Source organism: Haemaphysalis longicornis, unplaced genomic scaffold (assembly GCF_048455015.1).
Source record: "Haemaphysalis longicornis isolate Haplotype H1 unplaced genomic scaffold, Haemaphysalis longicornis Haplotype H1 scaffold_10, whole genome shotgun sequence".
In the NCBI taxonomy this organism is placed as follows: Eukaryota; Metazoa; Arthropoda; class Arachnida; order Ixodida; family Ixodidae; genus Haemaphysalis; species Haemaphysalis longicornis.
Genome location: NW_027526204.1, coordinates 46,366,408 through 46,392,632, shown reverse-complemented (window position 1 = coordinate 46,392,632; position 26,225 = coordinate 46,366,408). Strand labels below are relative to the sequence as shown.

General features: G+C 44.9%; 1 protein-coding gene across 2 annotated transcripts; it reads left to right on the top strand.

Moving 5' to 3' along the window:
• Positions 1-9,956: 9,956 nt before the first annotated feature.
• LOC144158449 (uncharacterized) lies at positions 9,957-24,818 on the top strand. 2 transcript variants are annotated; one of them, XM_077689328.1, is made up of 8 exons: positions 9,983-10,397; positions 14,315-14,383; positions 14,449-14,547; positions 14,599-14,670; positions 21,236-21,447; positions 21,525-21,684; positions 22,135-22,263; positions 24,719-24,818. In XM_077689328.1, exons 1-8 carry the CDS (start codon positions 10,268-10,270, stop codon positions 24,748-24,750), a joined length of 903 nt encoding a protein of 300 aa, XP_077545454.1. In that variant the 5' UTR covers positions 9,983-10,267; the 3' UTR covers positions 24,751-24,818. The 2 variants fall into 2 exon arrangements, with proteins under 2 accessions (XP_077545455.1, XP_077545454.1); XM_077689329.1 differs by lacking the exon at positions 14,599-14,670 and having other exon boundaries at positions 9,957-10,397.
• Positions 24,819-26,225: the final 1,407 nt, after the last annotated feature.

Genomic DNA, 26,225 nt, shown 5'->3' with positions numbered 1-26,225 from the left:
TAAAAAGAAAAAGCCTATTGATGCGTGTTAGGTTAACTTGTAATTGGTGGCTGGCTAGAATGGCAGCCTGGCCCAGTGGCGTATGCAACAGGGGGCCTAAGGGGCTGCGGCTCCCTGCAAAATTTTGAGTTATGGGGTGGGGATGAGAAATAGGGCACTTATTCTGCCTAAGTCGAATAACGACTACTGATAAATATTTTCTGTCACAATCAATGCACCCATGAACTTCATCGAAATTCAACATCTGCTCCAACTCAATGGCCAGCCAGTTCACAATGCCCCTGAAAAAAATAATCAGAAGGTTTAGTAAAGAGCTTGCGCCATGAATTACTTTTATATTTTAAAATTCTTTCTGGGCTCTCATTTTGTTTTTACGTTTTTATTTTAGTGCTCTCCCCATCGTCCCAAAACAACATCCTGCGGACACCACTGGCCTGGCCAACTTCTAATGTAGATAATGGGAGCCTTGTGGTGCGGTCTGCGAAAGTTGCGTTGTATTGTGGCCCAGATGTTCCTTTACATCTCGTGCCAGCAGCAATTTTCGCACATCTTCACGACACAACTAGGCAACAGGTGCTGGGCAGATGCAGCAGGTTACGATTACTAGTTTTAGCAAACAGAATTATGGATGCGTATTTTTATGATAACCACCTATGCTGTTACACACTGAACCTTAATTCAGCTGATGAACCAGCGAAGTGTGGGTTTGTGGGTGCCCTTTCTCGTAGTTGATAGCAAGGTTCTTGTTGATGACTGTGGTGATGCTTCGAGGCCTAACAGTTCCACTGGAGTAGTTACAGGGCCATCTCTTGCTCCTGCTGTAAATGCCGGTGCTCGCAAGGGAAGAAAGCGTCCAGTGGATGATGCATGTGCTTTAGCTCCGGCATTGCTGTGGCTTTGAGTTTTCAAAGTGCTTTTCGCATTGGTGCAGGTGTCGCAAGGATGATTGCAGCAAGGACCTGCAAGAGAACACAAGTAGTGATGCACTGAACCACGACACCTGATGTGCCCTTCTGCTCATGACAGCAGTGACTTGAACTATCAGTGACATGTGCGGTGTTGTATAGTTCCTTGGTGAAACTTTTGTCACTATAAATTGTAGATTGCTCATGTATGGAAACATCGATACATTATGAACAAGCATAACGTTGTTGAAACAATGAATATAGATATTGTTAGTTTTCGAGGGGAATAGTTCTGAAGTCTGTGGCACCTGGTCCTGTTTGATACATGCCACATGGCAGCGTGTTGAATTACAGCTATTGCCTCTGAAGTGTTCTGGGCAGCTTTAGTATATATTTAAACATGTGAATTCTGCCTAAGCTGTATAGAATAGTGTTCATAGAAACTTACAAAATGAACTGCAGAGGACTCTTCAGATTTGCCGAGTTTTCACTCCTAAGTTGCACGTAGGGTAATCACCTCATTCGCTTGTTTTCTGCTTGCTATTTGAACTGTTTCTGTTGGAATTTTAGAATGAAAGGAAGTGACACCAAATGGTGGTGCTGGGCCTACCATGCATGCTTTGGGTATTGCCCGGCTCACACACTCATCCCACTTCTCATTCAGACATTGACACCGACTAACGGTGGTCTCCGAGAGGCTGGATAAAGTCGCAATTGTCTTTGGAGGTCACTGTCATCTTGTCAGTTAGCACTCACTCTGCATTTTGTTAATTGCAGTATTTGTCTTTGCCATCTGGAGGACATACATACCATGTGAACTTCAGGATTTTTCCCGTCATCTGTAAAGATTTTAGATGGTTTAATGCTCATGTGTTGTGCTTGGATGTGTCTTTTGACTGCCGGAATTTTGCAAATGTCAATTGTCTCGTGTGAATCAGTTGGTTTTCTGTTTAATTACACGCTTGGGGAGTCATTGCTTGTGTATTAATAATATTGCCCAAATTTTTCTTTCTTGCATCAAACTACTTCAATAAGGTCATGTAGCTTAAAAACTACTTCAGGAATGATTAAGTCAGCTTCATTTCAATTTAAGCTTCATATGAAGTATAGGCTACCAAACGATCGCCGGAGGGCTCTGCAGTCTGCGGGGGCTGCCGCCACTTTTGCACGTGCTTTTTTTCGCGGCGCGTGTTGCATTTCTTACGCTAGGAAGAGGTCCAGGTAAAATTTTCTTTCGACTTATGAAGCCACACGCGTCAGCACGTCTCCAGCAAGTTCAGTTTAAATGCAGAGTTACTGAGTTTGTTTATGTTGGCGTTTGTCTTGCCGTCTGCTAGAGACGCGTTGTCTGCTACACGCCACTTCACTGGCTGACTGCCCCAGCGATTTCAAGGGGGGAACGCAGTGTTCAAAAGTCGCCAGCTGCAGTCTTTTCATCAGCAAGGCGACAGCTGTTCCGCTTGTCACAGCGTATATTTTCTCTTGTTTGTTACTTCCTTCGCCTGGTCACACTTTGGACATTCAGATTTTATAGACTGTAGGAACATTGAGGCTTGCCAGAATTGTGAGATAAATGTGATTGAATATGGTTAATATGGTATTTCTTACTCTTGAAACAATCAACTGCATCTTATAAAAAACATTAAGAGGCACACACTTTATTAAATTGGTGTGTGATAACGATGCATTTACATTTTGATTGTCTTTGAAGGAATTTTTGTTTGCAATGTTTGTCAGAGGTTGACCTGCTTGGAGTGCAACTATGGGTTAGAGTGACAGCCCATGGAAACAACAGAACAGCTTGTGTATAACTATTAACTACTGTTAATACACAGCATTTGGTGTATAGCTTTTAATTACCAGTATTTGTAAATTTAGGAAAAAACAAAAACGAACAAACAGGAATTCCCTTGAGAACACAAGTCACAATAACAAAAATGAACGCAGCTTTTTTTCACCCATGCAGAATGTGAACTTTTTCTGCCATATATGGACGATATCAAATGGCACCAGCTAAGAAATTCCCAAGTTCATTTATCATAGCGGAAAACAATCATTGGCAGCACGCATTTTAAAAAAATAGAGCTGAGGACTCAGAATAATTTTAAAACACTAGTTCGCCTTTTTAAAGATGGGAAATTTAAACTGAAAGTATACAATGCAAACAAAAATGGGCTGACTTATTTCACCTTTCGAACTGCAGTGGTCTGTGCTTGCCGTTTTTCCTTTTGGTGCGCTTATGCAGGGAATCTAAAATTTCAGGGATGGATCTTTCTCTTTTGCCTTCTTGTTACTGTTGCGGCAGCTGATCACAAAGCAATATCGGGGGTTTGCTTGGCTTTCAGTTTTACCACCTTAGATATCGCGAAATGACTGCAGGAGCGTCCGCGCTTTTGCCCCATGCTCCTGAACCAAGGAGACGCCGGCCGGCCTGCGCGGCCCATCTGACGACCGCACGTGCAGCTCAGTGTGCACGCTTTCGCACTCGCAATCCATTTACGCCTTCCCCCACCGCTCAAATCACCGCTCCCCCCTACTCCAGAATGCGAACAAAGCGACCACCATGGCCACCGGCGGCACAAGCCGCTCAACCCAGCCCGTACAAGGTGTGGGGGGAACTCCCCTCACTTCCTCAAAATGAAAAGGACGCCGCTTCGCAATAGAATTAGTGCTGCCCTCACCCGGCAAACTTTAGCTTCACCTCCCTATGGGCAAAAACCTCAGCTTGCTGGTACTGAATCTAGGAGCTACCAAGTGGAAAGTGAATGAGATTGCTTGTTGTGGTCTTCTGCTTTGTGCTATGTTGGTTTTCTCACGGCGGCTTTTGGCAGAAAAAAAAAACCCGGTTGTGTGGTTTACTTTTTTACTATAAAACCTTTCGTCCTGCCAAATTGCTTATGTAGAGAGGTCGTCACACTATGAGAACGTAATGTAACAGCCACTGCTGCTCCGCAGGTTCATTGACAGTTCATGTATCTGGCCAAACCAATCGAGCTCTTGTCAGGTGGTGAAATGATAATCTTTCAGTGCGTATGTTCATGGTGCATTCTCCCATGCTTGCTGCCACTTGGCCTGTTTTGACAGCTTGATCATGATAACTTCGTTCCATCCTAAGTTCATTCTATGTTGAGGCCTTTCAGTTTTCGTGGAGAATAGCTGCTACTCATTTTGTTTACCATCCAGTTGAAGTAAAATTGCTGATAATCATTGAAATTTGGCTGGAAAAGCAGCTAAGCAATGATTCTTGCAAATGAGAGAGGTGTCAAACAGGTGATCTTTTTGTAGTTTGCTAGAAAAGCAGAATGACATGAATTCTGCCAAATGGGAGGGCTTGTGGGTTCTGACAGTGCTGCTGCAACTATGGGGTGGCATGTTTGCTCTAACAGAAGCCCTTCTCATCCTTTATTTCTTTGTCTGACTTCAGTGTTGTATTTTGTGCGATACATGCCTAGACTCATCTACTAATGACTACTTTTTTGCTTTCTTGCAGCCTTGTCCTTTGAAAACAGTGACCAATACCAGTCTGGAACAGGGGCAGAAGAGGTTGTCGTCCTGGAATCCACGCTTTGGGATCCTCCTGGTTTGCCTCTCGACGCTAGTCTCTCTGGTGTCATCTATGTTCAGGTTGAGCCCAACCAAGAGGACAGCACGGACGGAGATTGTGTCGCCATCGACGTGGAAACAGCCTGTCAGCTGCAGGAAAGCCATGCGTGTTCCTCCGGGAAGGCTGCTGAGGATCCAGTTACAGCAGAACATTTTCCATCAGCAGAGCTTGGAGAACAGTTGCCGAGTTCCCCAGTGCAGGTAGTGTCAGACGAGGAGACTTGTGGGGGGGACTTTGAACACTCGTATGGCAAACGGCAGGCTGAACACTCGTACAGCGAACGGCCTGACACAAAGTCCAAGGCCAAGGAGTATCCTTGCTCAACGTGTTCATTCGTCACCCGTCACCCGAGTCGGCTTGCACGACATGTGCTGCTGCACACGGGCGAAAAGCCGCACAAGTGCGAGGTGTGCGGAAAGGGTTTTCGGTTGCGAGCCACAATGGTTATGCACTTGCGCACTCATACCGGTGAGCAGCCGTACACCTGCAAGACGTGTGGCCGAACTTTTGCCTACAGCAGCTCTCTGAAGAAGCATGAGGATACACACACGGCAGAACGGACCTACAGGTGTGATGTGTGTGACCTGTGGCTCAAGCCCCGGAGCCTTCAGCGTCACATGCGTACTCACACGGGTGAGAGGCCATATCCATGCAATGTCTGCACAGCTGTGTTTGCTGATAGGCAGGGTTTTAAGCGCCATATGCTCCGCAAACATTCATCTAATGAGTAACCAGGCAAATGACTTCCAACTGCTGTGGAAGCAATGCGCCAGCCTACTTGCATATACTTGGGAAATCTCCCGGATGGACCCACGTCAGTGGAACTGAAAGCTGCACGTGCTATTACACTTCCTACAGAGCTGTTTGTGTGATGTAGGTAGTGATAGGCCTGCGGTAAGATGGTACAGGCTCTGCCAGCTTCCAGCCAATGAGTGGCCAAGGCATTAAGTTCAGGCTGTTGTGTAAACAGTGTGTGCCAGTTTACTGACATTACTTGCAATGCTGCTGAATGGATTTACGCCAGTGGAAGTGAAACTGCAGATGCTATTGGACTCCCCACAGAGCTGTTTTCATAATGCATGTGGTCATTTACTCTGATGTGAGCATGTCAGGCTTTCATGTTCCAATTTTGCTCTGATATTCTGAATCCCTCCTCCACTCGAGCCTCCAGTAGAGGTCCTTGGAATAGACTTCCCCATGCATAAGCATTGCGGAATCCTCCCCTCACCCAAGTGGAGGGGGCAAATTGAGTGGAGGAGGGACTTGGAATACAGCCCTTAGTATTGCCATTGGGCTTAGAAGTTTGCAAGAATTGTGTGAGTATTGATGTCGCGGTGTGCCCATATTCTGGCTTGCTTTAGATTGTCAATTGTGTTTCACATTTGTAAATATGTTATCTGCCCCCTGTTAAGCAATTCTGGTGCAAACGAAACGAATGGGGTACTTTTGCTGTTTTTAGGGTTGGGTTGGGTTCCTTCAGCTTTACTAGCATTAGCAGTGCCTGCTTGTGTGCAATTTTTTTTTTCAATTGTGTGGGTTTTTCTTTCTTTTCCTGTTTTCATAATGGCAGTGTGTTCTGGCTGCAGCTTTGGTGAGGTGGTATGGCCAACAATAAAGTGTCATGGACATGCTTGTGGTCTGGTTTCTAAGGGGGTTGTGTGATAACAAAGCGCATACATGCTGCTGGCTGTAGTTATGCAAGCAGAATTTTGCTTCCAACAAGTGATGTGCAATGCTTGTTAAGCGGCCTGATGAGCACGCCAGCAAGGGGAGCGAAATGGCACGATGCATTCCCACTGCTGAGTGGACTTGAGCGCACTCCAGAGTAATAAAAAAAAAACTTGCCTAGCATCTTGTGCCTGAAACATCTCAATATGTATACAGACCTTCATTCAGGGTTGTGGCTGGTTGTGTGTGGTAAAAATGTGTCCCGTAATATATGTAGCAATAAAACGATGTACAGTGAACTCCCGTTAAGACAAACTTGATGGACCATTATAATTAATTTGTATTACTAGAAGGCCTCCCAAAAAAATAATCGGCAACACACCCAGGTGCATGCACCTTGCTTTAAAATGGTGAATGATGAAGATATCAATGGAGGAAGTAGGAAAAAAATCATTTGAGTGCGCAACTTGACGAAAACTGTTAAAGTGCTCTTGCCTGGTTTTATCTTGTCCAAATGGCGACAGAGTGTACACCTGCTACCTCAACCAACAATGCACCAGACACAGAGGGAACTCCTCGCTGTCTCGGCAGAGACTCGGTACGACTCGCGATGCGGCATGCTCTTGCTGAGAAACAGCATTGGTCAGGAGCTGCTACGTTCACGAACAGGTCTTTCTTGTCGCGTTTTTTTTTTTTTTTTTACATTTTATCCTAGTTTTGCGCCTTTCCCCGGAACAGAGCTACCACAAAACGCTTTCTCGGTTTTTTTTCTTTGCTTTGCCGGTGGATCCGCAGGTCCAAGGGTGGGAGAACAACCTTTATCCATGTGTTTTTCTTTTTTTTTTCTTGCTCCCGCTTCTCCGTGGCACGAATTTTGCTTTGCACTGGGGTTCTTTTACTTTCTTTCCCTCTGGTCTCGTAAATTCTCTCCTGCACCCCACCAAGACTGCCATGTTCACTGCCCAAGATCGCCAGCAGTGGTGGTCACCCCGAAAGTTGTTCGCCTTGACCAGAATACATGCAAGGCTGTTATCTTAAGCGGATTTTTTTGCATTGCGTCTATGGAAAACGAAACAAACATTCCCACGTTCGGCATAAGAGAGAATTTGTCCTAATGGGAGTTTACTGTGATAGTAATGAGTGCTTCTAACAGTCCTTGCCTTGGGTTGTGTTGTGCCGACGGGTTTCCCTGCACAGAGTTTTGCTAACAATTCGTGGAAAGTGAAAGAAAAGGGTGTTGAGCGCTACTGTTTCAAAGTAGCTGAAGTTGGTCATGGTGCTCGCGGTCATCATGGCACTCAGTTGTAGTACTAATGACTGCAGGTGAGCACAATAATGAGAACAGTAACACTGCATTACGTGATCTTTTTTTTTTTTTGAAGTGATGGGGAATGTATTTTAGAATGCTGCCTTTATATCATGGACATTAACAGGTAATGCGTGTTCAGGTTCGCATTTAAAGGGGACATGAAGACAAGATCCGAGTTTACTTCATTTGAAAGATTGCCTCTGTAGAATAACATTGACACCACTTTTAACGTAAACTTCAGTAAAGTGGTATGAGGAAAATAATACGAATCTGTCACCCTTGTTACTGTGCCGTAGTGAACTCTTAATGCATTATGAGTAGCTCATTGTGATTGGCTGAGGCCAGCAAAGTCTAATGCAAATAAACAAATTTTGAGCTTGCAGAATGAGTTTGGAGCGCATTTTTTACCACAGTGAGAGTGGTGGGGCAGGCAAGGGAGATTGCAAACGAACATGTAAACATGCACCAGTGTGTGCGGCGAGCACTATATCAGCTGAAGCTGCAGAGCTGTCCGAAGCATTGGGCTTGTCTAACACGACACGGGCCAAATGGCATTAGCAACATCGCCACTTACTTGACACTGTTTGTGGAGCGTATCCAAAATTTCACTACTAGTTCTGTAGCAAAAGTAAGCCAGGTACAAATCCGGTCAGAAACAGCAAATCAGAGCTGTACTGTCGTTCCATCTGTGAAAAATGGTAAACAAGGCAAGAAAAGGTGTTGAGCAGTCTGCCGCACCATTAGTCACCATACTAATGTTCGTTTACGGCATCCTCCTTCAGCATGCTACCTTCATGCTCTCTTTGCATCTGTTTGTTCAGTGTTTATTCGGATTGTAAACTATGTACCCCCTTTTGTTTGCTGGCTACAATGTGTGAGTGTAATCCTGCTATTTCTCGTGTGAAATGTCGGATATTGTATAATTCTGTGTTGCTGACTATCCCGTTTTCTTTGTTATCTTTCTCTTTCTTTTTTTATGTGAAACGTTTCTAAGCTTAAAATGCTCTCTGTGCTCCCAGTGTTACCGGGGGGCCAGAGGTCACGTCGGGTGACATTTACGTCTCCTTTAGCCTCGGCACCATGTACACCATTCTGCCAAAAATAAACTTCAAACTTCACAACATCATTGCTGATGTAACGAAACATGATTGAGAGGGAAAATTACAACTTTGGCCTAAAGCGTTCCATTTCTCATTGAAGAAAGCATTGTTTGCAGCCATCCAGGTGCTGGGGGCATTGCAAAACGCCAAATCTTTCGAATAAAAAACTTGTACTTTGTCTTAGCCGAAGTAGTGCCTAGTTCAAAAACAGTGCAGACATTTAATGTTGTATTGGTGCAAATTCAGTTGTGGCCACCTTCTGTGTGTACCTTTATTCTAGGCAAAAATTGGCGTTATTAAGACCTGTATAATTCTGGCATGGCCGTCTGCTGCAGAAGTGCAAAATTTACACACCAGTTTCTTCATTCTTGCCCATGTGAAAACGAATGGTACCACTGCACGACACCAAGTTGGATTGAAAGGCAGGTCTATGAGGCTTTAAAGGCTGCTTGGATTTCTTGTCTAACAAGCCTTATGCCCGTTCAGAATGTGTTGAGTGAAAATTTTTGATACTGGCACTTCTGACTGATTGCACCTGACTGATTGCACTTTTGATTGATTCTTTAAAGTAGTGTAATATACCATTTTGTTTGTATATATATACTAGCAGTTTGATTTTGTTTGGTGCTCAAGGAAAGTTGGATAAATATAATTTGTAATAAGTGCACCCTGACTGCATTTTACTTGTGGCCGTCATCAAATTAGAAAATTTGTCTCTATGTCAAACCACCATCAAAGGTAAAATAAACAAGCTTGCTTTGTGTGTTTTCTGGTGTTAGAATATACGGTAATTTTTTTGCAACGCCTGAGGCATTTTTGCTTAGCCTTTTGCTGCAGGTGCATCCAGAAATTGTGCTGGTGGTGGTCATAAAGTATTTATTTCGTGCAAACTTTCTAAACAATTATTTCAGATGCACATTGGTTGAAAGTGGCTTGTGCATGTGCCAAAACGCATTTGTTTAAGAGATTAACCTTGAAAGGTTTTGTTTTGTGTAGTGCTTCATGAATAAGATTTCCCAGGACATAGAAAATGAGCAACTTGTTTTTGAATATGTACGTTCACATCACTGTTTCACCCGCCGCGGTGGCTCAGTGGCTAAGGCGTTGCGCTGCTGAGCACGAGGTCGCGGGTTCGATTCCCGGCCGCGGCGGCCGCTTTTCTGATGGAGGCGAAAAGCAAAAACGCCCGTGTGTACGAGATTTCAGCGCACGATAAAGATCCCCAGGTAGTCAAAATTAATCCGGAGCCCTCCACTACAGCGCGCCTCATCGCCTGCGTTGTGTCGGCGCGTTAAACCCCACAATCAATCAATCAACATCACTGTTTCCTGCTTCTTGACCTTGCTTTTGTCTTAGAATAGGGAGGCTATTTTTGTAACTTTGTTATTGGTCGAAGCTTGTGATAGCTTTAACCGCAGGGTCGGAAATAAAAATGGCATGGTGTGAGAATGAATGGACGCATAAACGTGGGCATTGCCTTGTTCAAGGAAACACTATTGAAAGGTGTGCTACCTAAATTTCTAAAAACATTTTATTTGCGTGAGCACATTGTTTGGAAAGTTGGTATTAGCTGCTGTACCATGCCTTGTTAGCTTTCACTGATGAAAACATGCAGTGTCTCGCAGTGCCCGACTAGCAACAGTTAACGGGTTCTGAAGAGCTTAAAATCTTGCCTGTGAAAATGGTACCAAGTAGTTATGCGATGCTCACTTCTTTTTTCTTTGGGAATGCAGCTGGTTCCAATAGTCAACCAAGGACCAATGGGATGCCTGTTCCACGGGTGCCTGTGAGGCCTAAACCGGAACGTGCAGGTAATTCCTGTGAGCTAATACGCAGAGTAATTAAAGGGAAACTCGGCTTAGAGGGCTGGGAACTCGGCATTCTTTTTATATATATAATGCATGCAGTCTCCAAGCAGAACCTTGTACTTCTGTATTTGCATCAGTGCTTCGTCATAACATGGCCAACCTGTAGGGTGACCATCTGACAAAAGTGACTGATGTTAATGTGAGGCTTTGTAAAGTAACAAAGGAAATTGCCTCATCCCGCACTAGTGAGTATCACAGGCTTTACACAAAGTGACTGGCAGGGATGCAACAAGGTACAGAAGTGCAATTCCTCTCTGCAAAGGAGAATTTTAAATCTGGTTTACTCGTGCCGTTGCAAATTACTGACTGATGAAGACGAAGAAATACATGGCAGCGAGAGCATCCTCGGTTCAAGCAGTCGGTGTGGTTCATCAGTTGTCGTTTGTCGGGGCTGCTTGCAAGAGTCGGCTACGCTTGTCATGTAGTTACGAGTGCAGTTGCAGAAAATGGGCGGAGCGGAATGGGTAACACGATTGAAGTTCTGGGAGAGAGAGGTGTATAGTGCAGGGGAAAAAGGAGTCGAGTGGGCCTCTGAAATTGTGTTAGGGCCTGTAAATCTAGTGAACTGATTAAACGAGTGGGAAGGTGTGACAGAACACAAGTGTAGCTATAGTAGGGATGGTGACTGATGGTGGCATGGGCCTCAGCAGTGCATCACCAGGAGAGCTGATGTGTGCAGTATCTAATGCCAGTGTAATTGGGTATTGGTGTATTTAAAAAATGCTTGAACATTTTCGAGAAGCGAAACTGCAGAGGGTATGCAAGACTCTCTGACTTAGGCGGTAGCATGCCAACTGAGTCTTGCTAGGTTAAGCGGTGCTAATGGAGTTTCAAGCAATTGTGAAAAAAATGGTGATAAATTTGAGTTCACCCAAGACGGTGCTGGTCTATGTAATGGTGCTGTTATTGCCTCTTTAAAGTTGCTGAAAGTAACTGCCCAAGGTTGCCTTTAATATACCATGGGGGATTATCTTGGTATACTCGAGCGTATACTAATGCAATGCACCTTGTTGAAGATTATTTCAGCAGTATGAAGTATGGGCAAAACATTGGTGGCACCTTCGCTATCAGATTATCAATGGAGGCTAAAAACTTTGTGGGACTTCAGTGGGCAGCAGCTGTGAGTGCGATGCTGCAGGGTAGCTTAAGATAAGTGTTATTGATGGAAAGAGGCAATAAACAGGTGTCTTGGCCAAGCAAAAACAGTGCTGTGGGCTGCTTGGTCAAGAGTGTCTAAAGTGGCTCGAAAATGGCCTTGGATAAGACTGGGGTTACCTTTGGTTGTAATGATTTGTGTTTTTAGTGGATATGCCAGTTTTGCCTTGTGCCAGTAGGAGCGAGTCCTCGGAGAACCAGCGACTTAGTGCGTCGACTCAGTGATCTGGTTAGTATAGTGCTCTTGGGAATAAAGCCATTGCTGGGAAGGTGTGCTCCATCTGAGTGGTGTCAGTAGCTGTCAGTGATGATGCTACAGATGCAACACTAGCAGTTAGTCGACCCGGTGGCATTAACAATGAAGGTCTTTACAGTGGCCATGGTTATGCCAGCCGCATGAGAAAGAAAAGCCTTCTGGTGTCGAGAAAGAATGGGATTACTGCAAGTTGAGATAGTAATGTCATACTGTGGGGGGTATTCGATGTATTGGTGAAATTGTAGAAAATAATGAATATGGTGCACAGCATGTCTAGTCATTTAAAAAGAGGACATCTTTGTGAAGGAAGCTTTGGTGAGTGAGCAATTGTTCGAGCTTGTGTTCGCCACTTTATATGGTGCCAGTTCTTGACCCAATTGTATGCATGAGCCACAATGTGTCTGCTACTTCTAACAGCATAGTGCACCTCAAATTCCTCTGTGAGGTTAACAGCTCCAACAGCCTAGAGCAGAGTTGTGCTATGAGATCGCTACATGCCTTGTGGCACCAGGAGGAGTAAGAGTGACCTTAGGGTAGTGGGGAGTAGCGTAAGTCGTACTTTGCTGAAGGATGGATGTAACAGAGCAAAAGGCTTTCAGAGGTCATGCCAGTTAAGCATACCTGCCAACTCTCGATTTGCCTGGGACACTCCCAATTTTCTACCTCTCCTTCTGCTGGCACAAGTGCTAGCATAAATCTCCTGAAAAACTGCCTCAACACTGCGACAGAAAAAAAAAACTCAGCAGCACTGCGGCATCGTAATTCCCAAGATGTGTCAGGTGTACTTTGTTTTTATTGTTTTGTTTATTGTTTATTGTTCAAACGCAATGCAGGAGGAAATCCTGAAGTTCCAAAGAATGGTCTGGGGGACCTCCCAAGAAAAGATGTCAAACACTTAGATTTGAAAGCAGTGACAAATATACATTACTGAATAAAGCAACCTGATTAGTATGAAAAATCACTTGATAGACAAATTAGTTTTGACATTGTACAAGAATAATATCCCATGAAATTTTTAACAATACAGCAGCAAAAGTTAAAGGAATCGTATCCAAGCCATTTTAAGGCAGTGAGTGGGCAGGCCTTCTTTTATAGCTCCATTGACATCACAGCATCATTAGAGCTGACAAAGTATTTTAAGTTTTCCTAATTAAGGGGTACCCTAGTCTTGACCGAAAATTTGTCAAAAAAATCAATTTTCTGTGTTAATTTTGTTTGCATTCTATAGTTTCCAGAGATCGTACCTGCAAAATATTATAAGTATTTTCAAAGGTGTCGCCCTTTGAGTTGCCTGAATGACCACTTTTGTCCTTTGTTTTCCCAGAACCAATTTTTTCCCCAAGGTCAACTCTCACGTACAATATCTTATGATGTACTGGTCCGATTTGTATTTTATTTTGCTGCATTTGAAAGCTTGTGAACTGAACAGGGCAAGAAAGCCACAAAAATATAGAATTTTTTTGCTAGCACAAGGTTTTATGTCATTTGTTTTAGAAAAACATTGGTAATTTTTTACCTGACATTTAATGAATTTAGAGCATTTGCTGAAATAACGCGAAAATTACTACTGTGGTTTGTTTTACTCCCTGGTCCTGCTAGAGCACAAAGGGATAAAAAAATGAGTATTATCTAGGTCATAGTGGAAAAATTGCCTGAAATGGAATGACAATATGTTGCGCAACTATGAACTTAAACCACATAGACGAAAATGGACTGCATACTTGGGCTGAGGATGTTAATATATACCTAATGTGTAAATCTAAACCACATAGCTTAAACTACAAGCAAAATATCATCAAGACCAGTATAGTCTCCCCTTAACCTCTTATGACTGGTTATTGCGATTTCGCATCACAGCAATTGTAAGCTGCGCAACCAGAAGAATCAGTAGCTGCAACTTTTGGGCCAATAGGGAATCAACACATTGATGGCAACATATGGAACAAGTGGCATTGTATTCCTCACTTCCAGTAATGTGCTGACTGCACCCATTTCTCCGGTTTATGCCAACAATCACCATTCTTCTGTGGCCGTCCATTTACACCCGCATTTACTAAAGGAATGTAAGCATATTGATTGCAATAAAAATGTCACCACGTTAGGTACTTTGTTGGAAAACACAGAGTTTTGGTTTATTTGGTTTATTCTATTGGTTTATTTGGAAGTAGTTGTGGTAGGGATTATGTTGACTATACGGAAAAGATAAAGGCTGTAATTTGAAAGTTGTTTAACAAGAGCGAACTGCCGAAAAGTTTCATTGTGTACTAGCAACCGTAACCTTTTTTTGCAGTTTGGGCTTGGCTTTTTGAAGAATAATGGTTCCGGTTCAGTTCTGGCAAAACTGACACTTCCGTTCCAGCTTTTGTTTTAGTTCGACACTTGATCAAATGCACCCATGCGTATCATCATAATATCTGTATCGTAATAGCCTCACTCTTATTCCCAACAGGGCATGCAGAGAGTTGCAGCAGCCGGTCATCAAGTGCTGGACTACCTATGTATACTGAGGAAGTTGAATGTAAGTTGACGTTACACAAGTACTTTTATGCATTTCTCTTGAAGGTAACTCTACTTTCAATATAGGGCCTGGAGCTGAAAGTACTGCAGTGGACAACACAGCAGAAGCATTCCCGTTGGATTACATGCTCTACAACAGCCCACAGAATGGGACCGATAGACCAGGTAAAAATTAGGAAGTGCTATTTGTAGTTTGTTACTAACGATGACTTTTAGAATGCAGAGCAAGGGCTGGTGGACCAGCTTCCACTTCAAGCACCGGACCATATGTCAGTACATTAAGGCCTGGTAAGCATGTTTTTCCATGCTTCACTGACACCGTCATTAATACAGATTTATATTTTCGGTTCGACTTATTGCTTTCTTATGGTCAGTTTTTCCTAATGCCATTTCTAGGCAAGTGTCACCTTTCAGGGAGAGAGAGATGAAGCGTTAATTAAATCAAGAAAAAGGTTCATAGAGGCGTCCTCATTCCAGGATGCCTTGAGCTTGGGCCGCGTTGACAGCTCTTTTGGTCACGTGCAGCTGACCTTCAAGGCCAGAGCTGGCCAAAGCTCCCTCCTAAAGCTCTATGGAAATTTTGAGTTTGGAAGGGGGGGGGGGTGCTTCGATAGATTTCTTGGAGCCACCCACTATGTGTATGAGGATCCCAGGCTCTGCACAGGAGCGGCAAAGGAGAGAACAGTGTATCCAGTCAAAGTGGGCTGTGGGAATAATCTTCCCTGGTCCCTGGGTACCGGTTTGTGTGGGGAGCAGCATGTATTACCAGACAGCCTATAGTGCTGCATAATTGTCTCGTATATGACTGCAGGATGCATGTGCTCAGGCTTGGCTTCATCAGCGGTGGCTTGGAAAATCGAATCTCGAGCCATGAGGCTGGTGTTCTCGTTGCCCTAAGGTACCCCTGTGATCTGATGTCCGTACAATCCTGACTGGTCTCGTTGGTGGTCTCTCATTTATTAGTCGAAGTGTTGTGATAAGCAAGCAATCGACCGTTGGCAAAGTTTCGGCATGCCTGCTGGGAGTCGGTGATAATAACTTCGGCATAGCTTTGGCTAAGCGCAAGTGCTACGACTGCTTCCTTGGCTTGGAGGGGCTGGGTTTGGTGATTGAGATACGCACCTATGTCGCTGATTTAAAGCGACAGTGGCTGCCATGGCTGCTCTTTTAGGGTAACAGGCTGCATCTTTGTAGGCAGTATATTTTTATCCATGCAATTTAAATATTCTCTGTGCTTGGGCCTCTGTGTTCTTCGTGATGCACGGACTGGATATTGCGTAGTAAAAGTGGTACAATTGTTTTAATGGGGGGCGGGGATACAGTTCTACCAAAGAGAGCTAGCTGGCGCTGAGTGTGCTGACACATGCAGGCCCTAGAGAATGAATTTCTCCATTTTGGTAGCTCTTAAACTTAATCTTTGGGTATTCAGGTACGCCTCTATTAACTCCTTGGCTAATCTGTGGATGCCAAGTGAGAGTTGCCGTACTGTAAAGGTGCTTGCCGGGAAGCCCATGGCTTGCTACTACGTCCTCCTGGTCATGGTTTGTTTTCTGGAGCTCTGTTGCTTTAGGCAGGGCATAAGGTATACTGTAGATAATCCTAGACACGAAGGCCTGGTGCAAGGCGAACAGTGTCCACTTCCCCCATGCCCCTTGTTTTGGTTGCGACTTGTCACATCATATGAGTAACCTGGTCTATTTTAGGCTTGTTGATGAGAAGCTTGTTTGAGCGGTTGTCCTGCATTATCATGCCCAGGATCTTTATGCTTGGAGATGGCACGATGATATGGCCCTGTAGGTGTAGCCTGATAGTGGTCTAACCTGAAGGCTGTTTTTTTTTTTGTGCAGTGAGATCAGGAGTAGTTCAGTCTTCTGGGGGGCAGAGGTGAGGCCATATGACTTGGCATAGGCAACCACCACATTCGCTGCTTCTTGTAGGCAGTTCTCTAACTCCGAGTGACCCTGTGGATGGCCACGTTATGTTACCGTGCACATACCGTGCCGAATCCCAAGATGTCGTCAAGGAGTGGCGACGGGCCTAGCAGGCAAATATTGAAAAGCATAGGAGACACCACAGCCCCTTGCCTATTTCGCACTCACTCAATAACTTGGGGAACGTCCGTGGCCTGTTCCTCGACTATTAATGTGGCTTTGAACAAGAGAGCCATATCTTTTTTAAAGCTCTGGCAGTTCCACTGCCATTTGGGGGTCTTCCATGTAAAGCCCTGGAGCGGGTTTAGCAGCTGTAGGGGCGCAGCCATCCTCGTTATAACCGAGCCATGGGGCTTGCGAAGTTCAGTAGGCTCTGCTGTGGTTTCTTCCTTCAGCCTTTGGAGGTGCCTGGCCTCAAGAGTGAACAAGCATTCCTCTAGTCGAACAAATCTGTCTTAATGAATAATGGTCAGTGAACTTCTGCTGGTGGGCTGCACTGTTTTGTTACATAACTGGCAAGTGCTGCTAGATTGATTGATGTATTGACTCCTCTTTAGGGCTTGAATAGTCCCAGTTTTGATATCCATTACCTGTTGGATGGTAGCATATGGTGCAGTAGGAGACCCTGTGTGTCGCTGGGTGTTGCGATTGCCTGTTGACGTGGGGATGTTGCGGGTTCATTTTTCTCTGCGTGTTTACGTTTGACGACGCGTGGAGATGGGGGACCTGCCTGTGTGAGTGCTTTATTGGTTTTATGAATTTTGTTTCTAAGTGCCAAAAGTTCATCTGACATATTTTGTAGCTCCATCTTGAGGGTGGCGCTTCCTTTGGCTACTCATGCACTATAGGTACAGTGTACTAGAAGGGGCAGTGCAGCGAGCGGAGGCAGCAGCGCGTATGTACGCCTTGCCCCGCTGGTAACAAAAGGAGCGGTGGCGCTGCAGTTGCCCGATCTTCTGTGGAATGGACGTCCATTGTGCTCGTGAAGCGGCGTTTGGCAGTCTTGCTTACGAATGTTAGCTACTACAGATCACAAATGGTGCAGAAGCAACGCCTAAATCATTGCTTCGCGCCTGGGTGCAACACAGGGTACTCCCGAATCAACCAAGCGTAGAAAGTGTTGTTTAAAGCGCCCGCTGACCCCAAGAGAAGCGTATGGGAATGCTACCTTCGTAGAAGCGACAGAAGACTCGCACTGTATTGTGCTGTTTGGGAGTTACATTTTGAGAAATGTTTCATTGTTAAGAATTATGTTCATATTAATGGCTTGATCACGGACCCCGACGCTTGCACCGGACGCTGGTCTGATTCTACTGAACGTTGCTCCATATTTCAGCGAACGCTTGCCTCCTAAAACAAATGACAGGAAGAGGAAATCTCAAATCTGCCGACAAAAAAGGCATGACTGACTTCTGTAGGCATGCTTGATGTCGTGGACAAGCCTGATGTTGACGCCAGCAACAAGTGACAGAGCCGCTGTGACAGGTGCATATTTGAAAAAGGAGCGTCATTGCCCAAGACTGGACATTTCATGAGATGCGAGATGCCTAGGGAGCGTGTTTTACGTCTTGCTGACTGGACGCCGGCACAGAGAATGTTACCGTAAAAAAAGGCAGTTTTTTTTTTTTTTTGTAAATAGCAATGGTATTTCCCACTCGAGATTATGTAAATAAAACTATTGAAAATGATAGTTTTGGAGCGCGCGAAAGCATCGCATGGGCGCACTCCGCCGTGAAATGCGCACTCTTCGCCCACCTGCTTTGAAGATTGGTTGACTGCAGCACTACTGGCAACGTTGCTGGAGTCGCGCGGGGAGCAGCAGCCGCTGCACTGCCCTTTCTAGTACGCTGTACTATAGGCACGCTCCCGAGCTAATTATGGACTGATTGCGGCATGCAGAGCTTTGGGAAAGGTAATGTGTGCCCAACTCACCTGTGGTGAGGCATACGAAACTGCCTTGCTTCTTACCTGGCACTCATCAATCAGCCTTCCCTTAAAGTTCTGCCTCGGGAGGCGCCCGCTTCCTTGATGAAGTCTTCAGCCTGGATCTGGAATGTGCTTAGAGATGCTCCTTCCCTGAGTGCGCCTCATAGTGAGCAAGAATGGTGGAAGGGTGAACCACCACCATGGAGTTCAAGGGAGAGAGAGCGGTCCTCTCAGAAGGACTGCTGCTGTTGCAGCTAAGGCTTTCTGCAGTTCACAGGCAGCAGGTACCGTTTAGTGGCAGACTTGTCCGCCGTTTGGTGGGTGCTGCTGCACTGGATGCATTTGGGGTGGCACTCGGGCTGTTCCATTGTTAAGCGAGCCATTATTTCCGGCGCCTCAGCATTCTAGGGCGTGGTGGGCATCCTCCTTGTGTCCAGTCTTTATGCATTTGCAGCAGTAGGGTACCGTTCACTTGTAGTGGCAGCAGTGAATCAGCATACCACTGTAGTTGACATAGTAGGGCACGCATTTGCCACAGAATGTGACCATCATTGTTTCCATGTTTCGAAGCCTTTGCCATGGTAGAACTTCATAACGTGGATCCTCGATGCGTTTGGGGACCATGCTGGGGGTTGTATCAAGTTCATTGTAAGGAATGACCCCTTTGCAGGACTTGTCTGGAAACTGTGCATATGACACAACATCGCAGGAGTTTTTAACCATTTGTTAATTTCTTGATCTTGCTTAGCTTCATAGATGTTGTTTCAAAAAGGGTACTTGCGACAAGAATGTCCCTGTCTATGCGCATTGTGACATTGACTGCTCCAACTGGTAGGTTTATGTCAGTTCCTATACCCATTAGTAATTTTTCATGGCTCACCCTGGCAAGGCATTGATTGTTTTGTGGGCGAAATGCCAGCTTCCGATCTTCGGCAGTGAATGGAGGTTGTCAGGGCTTGTGAGCTATAGGCTAGCTTTTGCCAAAGGTGGGTTTCTCCAACGTTTGGGCCAAGTGCTGCTGTGCCATAAGGTGTCTCTGGTCTCGGAGGCACTTGCAGGGGTGAGACAGCTGCGCATATTGCGCACTTTTGATACAAATCTTCTTTCCTGCGCCAGGCTGCTCCAAAAGCTTGAAAATTGCAAAAATTGCGCCAAACTGCTCTAAAACAGTCTGAGAGCCAAGGATTTTAACGCTCCCGCCAGTTTCAGTGGGGAAAAATGCTTACTGACGGCATAATTTTCCAGCACCCACAAGGTGATCCTGTTTGTAAAGATAAAAAACCCGCATAAAATTGTCCCCAAGATAGTTTTTTCGAAGGTCACCATGTCGGGTTGCACATGTTATATTCTGTGTTTTTTTTTAATTTTTCCCATGGAAAACAATTGTAAAGTTCTGTAGAAAAAATACGTATGTGTACTCAGGCAACAAACTACTGGTGAAAATTGATGAAAAGACGGCAATTTTTGGAGCGCCGTATCTCCAGAACGGCAATACTGGACGCCGCCATCTTGATGTGGTGAATATTGGAAAACATGGCCGTCGGGCGAAGCAGTTGCTCGTGGTTCAGGCAGAGTGCTCTTCACCGATTTCTACTGTGGTTTTGGTAATGGGGGTGGCGGGGTTTTCATTTAGTCGTTTGATCTGGTGAGGAAAGTTGCGTGACTCGCAGAACGGGAGTTCATCAAAAACAACGTGGGGCCCGTGATTTCACCGTGTTTCGGCCTCGAGTGAGAGGCGTGGTGCGTGAAGTGAAATTTCGGACTCATTGCGGTGTTATAATAAAACGCTAAGTTATTGCTGCCCTTGACAGCAAGCTTGCGAGTGGCGGAAATGAGACGATCGACACTGCAGAATTGGCGGCGCAGGCTACATAGCCGCAAAATGTTCAAGCAGTGGCCGATAGCGGGACGGGCTATTATTGCACGCTAGTAATAATTGTTTATCTATCTGAAGGGAAATTTAATGCCAAGAGGGAGGTGGCTAAACATACCAACGTTATTCAAATTGCGATCGTAGTCAATGCGCACCTTGGGGATTCAAATGGGAGGGCTGGTGGGGTGCGAAGATTGTCACCTCGCTTTGCGCAACTTTTGCCATGCCTCTACAATTGTGTGTAAAGCCGAGTCTGGGATAATAAAAATAATAATTTCAGCATTCGCATGATAATGAAAATGCCTAATGCTTAGTTTTTCGATTCAATGTTTTCAACGGCACTCCATGCTATCTATGCATAGAGCCTAAGAATTTATAAATGGCTTGTAAAAAGGTAGTGCAGTTCGTGCCTTGTGATACTCTAGTAGAAAATACTTCATTGAAAGGCTGTTTCAGTGTTATGTACGTTCAAAACCCCATTAAAAAGTGCGCCACCCCCCCTTTCCCCACCCCCCGAGTTGCCAAAAATTTGATTTTAAGGCTCCTAAGTTGACGTAATAAATGTCGTCATTCTGCTCCAAATCAAGGTTCTTCTGCTCCAAAATCGAGATTTCGCTGCTCCAAAAACTGCTCCCAAATCTGATTCAGCTGTCTCACCCCTGCACTTGGCATGGTGGGCAACGAGAATTCCGGGTGCAGTCATTGCTTCGTCTTCCTCCAAAGATGGGGAGGGGTCTTGGGTGTCACGGGCTTCCATTTCTTCATCCTTCAAGCCGCTGTTCAACGACAGGTGGGCTTAGTCAGCGGTGGTGCACTATGGTGCACTCACCATTTGGCAAGACGTGGCTCTAAGTCCGGGATAGGCTGCACCGCTAGCACGTCAGGCTTAGCGAGGCGGCTGCTACTTCGGTAGTTTGAATGACCACAAAGTGCAATGCTATGCACTTATGCCATCGCCTTTGGTATCGACGTATTCTTGGTTGCATCAAGAACACGATAGCAGCATTTCATAACACTGAAATCTTTTTCCACCAGAGTTTCATCCTTCCTCACCTATGAAGTGTTCGGTAATGGTGAACAGCTGTGTGGGTTTTCGTAGCGAGTATCTTTTTTATTTTTGCAGATTTCGAGCAAATGATGAAGGCCTTACAGAGTATCCAAATGAGATCTGAGCAACAAGGAAAACAGCTGGATGACATCAAGCGCAAGCTCAACATTGACCCAAGCCCCTTCAGAGACGACGACGAAATGCTGAAGAAGCCACTTCAAGACATTGAGGAATTCGAAAAGTTTGATGCCGAGTTGGGCACAAATGACTCCACCAGAGCGCGCCTTGTAAGCCCCTTTTATATTGTAGTACTTGCTGGTTGTGCATACAGAAAAGCAATTACTTTGTCTGTTCATTTTTTCAGCTCCGTGAAATGTCTGGTCTTGGTGGATTGTCTGTAGCACATGCTACCAGGCGAATCCTTGAAGCCCTTATGAACCAGCAGGTGGCTGTACGATATAGCTGGCTGGGACAGAAAGGAAAAAAGAAGTTTGGTCTCCTAAATGTTGCAAAGTTAATAATCAGTAAGTTCCTGTTTCTTCATTTTCTTTAATTTGTTTTTGCGTACTCTATTTCGTTTGAATGTTATGCCTTGTGTACAAGAACATTCATGCACAAACGCATGCAAGTCTACACAAGAACCACCACACATACTCACTTATAGCGCTTATTATGCTAACCAGTGACAAAATCAGGTTACTAGAGCATTTGGCTTCAAGCAAGAAATCTGTCAACTTCAGTCAATTGCACGTGAATTTCCTGCTCCTGCTTTGGGGCAGCACTAGTCTGGAGGGCTTCGCCAGGGGTGGTGCTTGATAACCGACTTAGCCTGTCCAAGCTTTATACATATTTTACTCTACCTCTTATTTGTTGTTTTCTGCTCAGCTGCACATGATTTTTCAAGTTTATTGTTTAGTTGGCTCCTTCTACCTTCATTTTCTAAATGAACAAAACTCTTCTGAAAAAATTTTCAGAGGCCGTGAAGCAGAATTTTGCTGATGCAACGCATACTGAGGTAGAAAATGTCATCAAGACATGGCTGCGTCACTCGGGAGAGAGGCTGAAAAAGCTTGAAGCAAAAGCGGCAACGGCTCAGTACAAAGGTGATCTGAATTGTAGTTGCAGGCAACACAAAAATCGATGCGTGTGCCAGAGCAAGTGTTGATATGGAAATGTGAGAGCATTTCTTGTGCTCCATGTGTCACTGAGTTCAGCGTTACTCCGCACGTCTTTGAGAAACTATCTGCAAATTCGTGGCATTGGTCTCGTGGGGTAGACATTTGTTCTAAACCTCAGTCTCACAACTAGTACTTGCTCCCAGATTGTGTAGAGATGTTTCGAAAAATTTCTGTTGCCACTGCAGACTTGTAATTACAGACTTGATATAGCTGCTACTGCTGTTGTGGCCAGTGCAGCCTTTGCACTGCTTGCTCTCAAAGCTTCTGGTTGCTTTGCTGTCTTGGTCGCAGTATTGCTGTGTTGACTACATGTCTGCTTATTTTGGACTTAAGGGTGGACCTTGTTTCACTGGAGCAGGTAACTTCAGGTGTTTTGTGCATGAGACAAAGAAATAAATGTAACAGAATTGTCAAGACGATGTAGCGGAAAAAGAGCCTGTACACTGGAATCTCGATGATATAAATCTTGCGGTACTCTGCAAAATATTCGTATAATCTGAAATTCGTATCAACAGTCGAAAAAGTTGGCGACCAAAAAAAGTTTTCATTTTCTTCTTTTCTTCCTTTCACATCAAGAAGTCTGAGATGTTTTTCTTTCTTTTAGCCTCTATGTTGCCGACCAGTCCTTTCTCGAGTGTGTAAAACTTGGCACTCGTCTGCTCACTCAGTGCACAAGCTCACTGCATGACTCAACATGCCACGGGCATGCAGGGTTTCGCTTCTTCACGGTGGTAGTTCACTTTCGCTGCAGTCCTCGCCGTCACTATCTGACAGCTGTTATGGCTGCAGCATCTCATTGACATTGTCCTCAAGGCAAACTGCCTGCGTCTTTAAAGGACCTCTGCAATGGTTTTTTACAAGTGCAGGTGCCGTCATAAGTAATTGGAGCGCGGTAGCTGTGGCCGAACTGTATCGGAGCGCTGTGTAGCTGCACCGGCGGTAAATGAAAGGACGATAACCCGCATGCGTGCCTGCCGACGGCGATAGCCTATCTATACCTCTCAAACCACCTTTTAAATTTTGCTCCGAGCATTGCTCGCAGCATAGTGCTCTCGGCGACGGCGCTGATAGCAGAGATGATTCTGGCAGCGTCTCTGGTGCACTTCCAGCTGCCGGAGAAGCAGCGCGCTGTCACAGGAATTTGTTGTGAGTTTTTCGTTCAAATATTTTTACGCGTGCACGCTATCAGCACCATCGCCGTGACCAGTATGCTGCGAACAATGCTTGAAGCCAGGTTAAAAAAAGTGGTTTGAGAAGCATAGATGGGCTGTCGCCGTCAGCAGGCGCGCGTGCGTGTTCTCGTCCTTTCATTTACCGCCGGTGCAGCTACGCGGCGCTCCGATACAGTTCGGCCACAGCTCCTGTGCTCCAATTACTTATGACGGCACCTGTACTTTTACGGACCTACATGGATTCTTTGTGTTGTTCAGATACAGATGCAAAAAAACAATTATCAGGATCAGTGTGGAAATAGGAAAGTTATTCAATATTTACCTCTACAAAAACGAGCAAATGCGGAACTGGCTACGTCACACCTGAAGGCTCTGGATATGACGACGAAACTTGGGGGCCCTATGCACTCTACGATTGGCTCAGCTTGCAATATTTGTATTGTATCGACCAAACGAGCCTAAATAATGCTTTAGGTCATATTTTTTTTTTTTATCGGAAGCATGAACATTTGCCATCACATTTTACCCCCTTTCTCGTATGTACAGCTTTGATTGTGTCTTGGGGAGCGATAAACTATCGCTCGAACTACCTGCGGCGGCCTGCGCCACTTCGGCTCCACGGCCGCCGCTCACACAGCGACCACGCTGATGGTATGGCGGCTTTTTCAGTGCGCCTGTCGTGTGCGCGGCACATTTTCGCGTCCGGTGTTGTAAAAAGCGATAAAAACAGAGTGCCTGTAACTGCTTTAGAACTTTGGCCAGCTGCCCGATGAGCAGACGAAATCCCACCGCCTCCGCCGCCAAGCGTCAGATCGTTTGTAGCTCGCGAGCAGAAGCTCCGACCTCCGATTGGAGCGGTGTGCCGGAGAGAAACCGTGACGTAGGGGTCACGTGGCACACACTCCTAGGAGCCACACGGCGGATTTCTCTGTCATGTGAATACCCCTTTAGGTTAGGGCTTGCAAATTTGATCACAGTATGTTACACTGAATTGTCAGTGGTGTTTGCTGGGGCAAAGCTAATAAGTGGGGTGGCATGCACATGCTTTTCTACACTACCTGTTAAGAACAGCAATAAGATTTATTAGTTAGGTACTTTACATTTGTATGTACATTCATTTCTGCTGTTGCGGGCAAAAACGTATTGGAGTTTTGTCTTGTCACAGTTTTGTCTTTTTACCAATTTTCTAAATCTTTGAAACCTTTTAGGGCCTACTCATGAAGAGGAGTTTTCTGACTGATCAACACTGAAGGGAAGATACAAACCATGTTGTAAAATGTACAGTTAATAAATTTTTAAGCATGCTCATTTTGTTCTATTTTTTCACCTCCATCTGGACTTGTGTTGTCAATGGATTCAGAACAGACTGGAAATGGTAGAAGGTACCGCAGCTAGATAATTGGCATTTTTGGTATCTGGTAATAGTCTCTGGACATTGTGTGACAGAAGTGTACTCTAAAGGTAGTTCCAAAGGTATTCTGTTGTTTGGGCCACTAAACTTTATTTGGCTTGAGACCTGGTGTGCTGCCATTACTAGCATTTAGGGATGCTGTAATAACTATACACAAACAGTGAAAAGGAACGTGAGCCTAAAAATATTAATGAGTGCAGGTGTTTCAACTCTTTTAGTCAATACAAGTAAAAGTGTCTTAACAGTGTTGTTGGCTATTTTTTCTCATTTATTAAAAATTATTGCGGCTACTCTAGCTCGTCGCTGAGCTTCAGTTCTTGGAAAGCATAAACAGTAAATCCACGCCAAAGTAACGGTATCGCGTCATACATGTTAAGACTTGACGTAGATGTACCCTGTCACATTTTTATTCTGTGCAAAGGACTTGAATAGATAAATGAATAAATGAAAGCATTGCTTACCTGTAATGTGCAATCTGTAATGCATATCAGTTGGGTGCTGCTATGGCTTGTGAGGCTGGTGTTAAGTGTCCGATTCCTTTTACTTCCCAAAGCCTGCTGCCAGCTACCAACCTACAGCCACCTCCACTGGGAGGTTTAATTTTTGTGTTTGGTGAAAACAGGTTTTATTTTAAAGCTTTAACTGACTTAAAACTTTTGTTGCATCTCCTTGCTGCAGACGAGCCAGTGGCTGGGCCTTGCTCACCCTAATGTACTCCATTGTGTATTAATATCTGCAAAGTGCTGCAAGCTCGTGTACATTCGGCTTTTTGGTCCTTGTTGCCTTGTGCCAATAAACTAGTAATAATTTTCAAGCTCATATACAGGGCAAGGAGCAGCTAGAAAATGGAATAACTGAGGTTGGGTGCCAGCGACCCAGCTGCCTAACATCTGGAGGATTGAAGGAGCAACTGCAAAAAGTGGAATGTTCACGAGGTGTGCAGAACTGTTGTGCCCATGAACCAGACGGCATGATCTTGAATGCAAGCCTGTCCATTAAAGATCTCTCCTCTCATGTGACATGCACCAGTTTAGAGAACTTTGCTGTGCTGTTTGGGTGAAGTGTGTGTTCAGAAGTTTCTTCGGAAAGCAAAATAGAATGCTCAGTTTCATTGTAAGCTTGCGCAGTGCTGGCCTTGTGAAGGGCATGAATCGTGATCTGTATCTGCAAAGGTGAGCAAGCCTATTGCAACTTATGCAAGTATTGCGGATGTGGTGAATAGGATGAAATTTCGTTTGGGTGGAACTTAATGCAGTTTCCTCTGAAACAATCAATGTTCATTGAGAACATGTAGCGAATTTTAT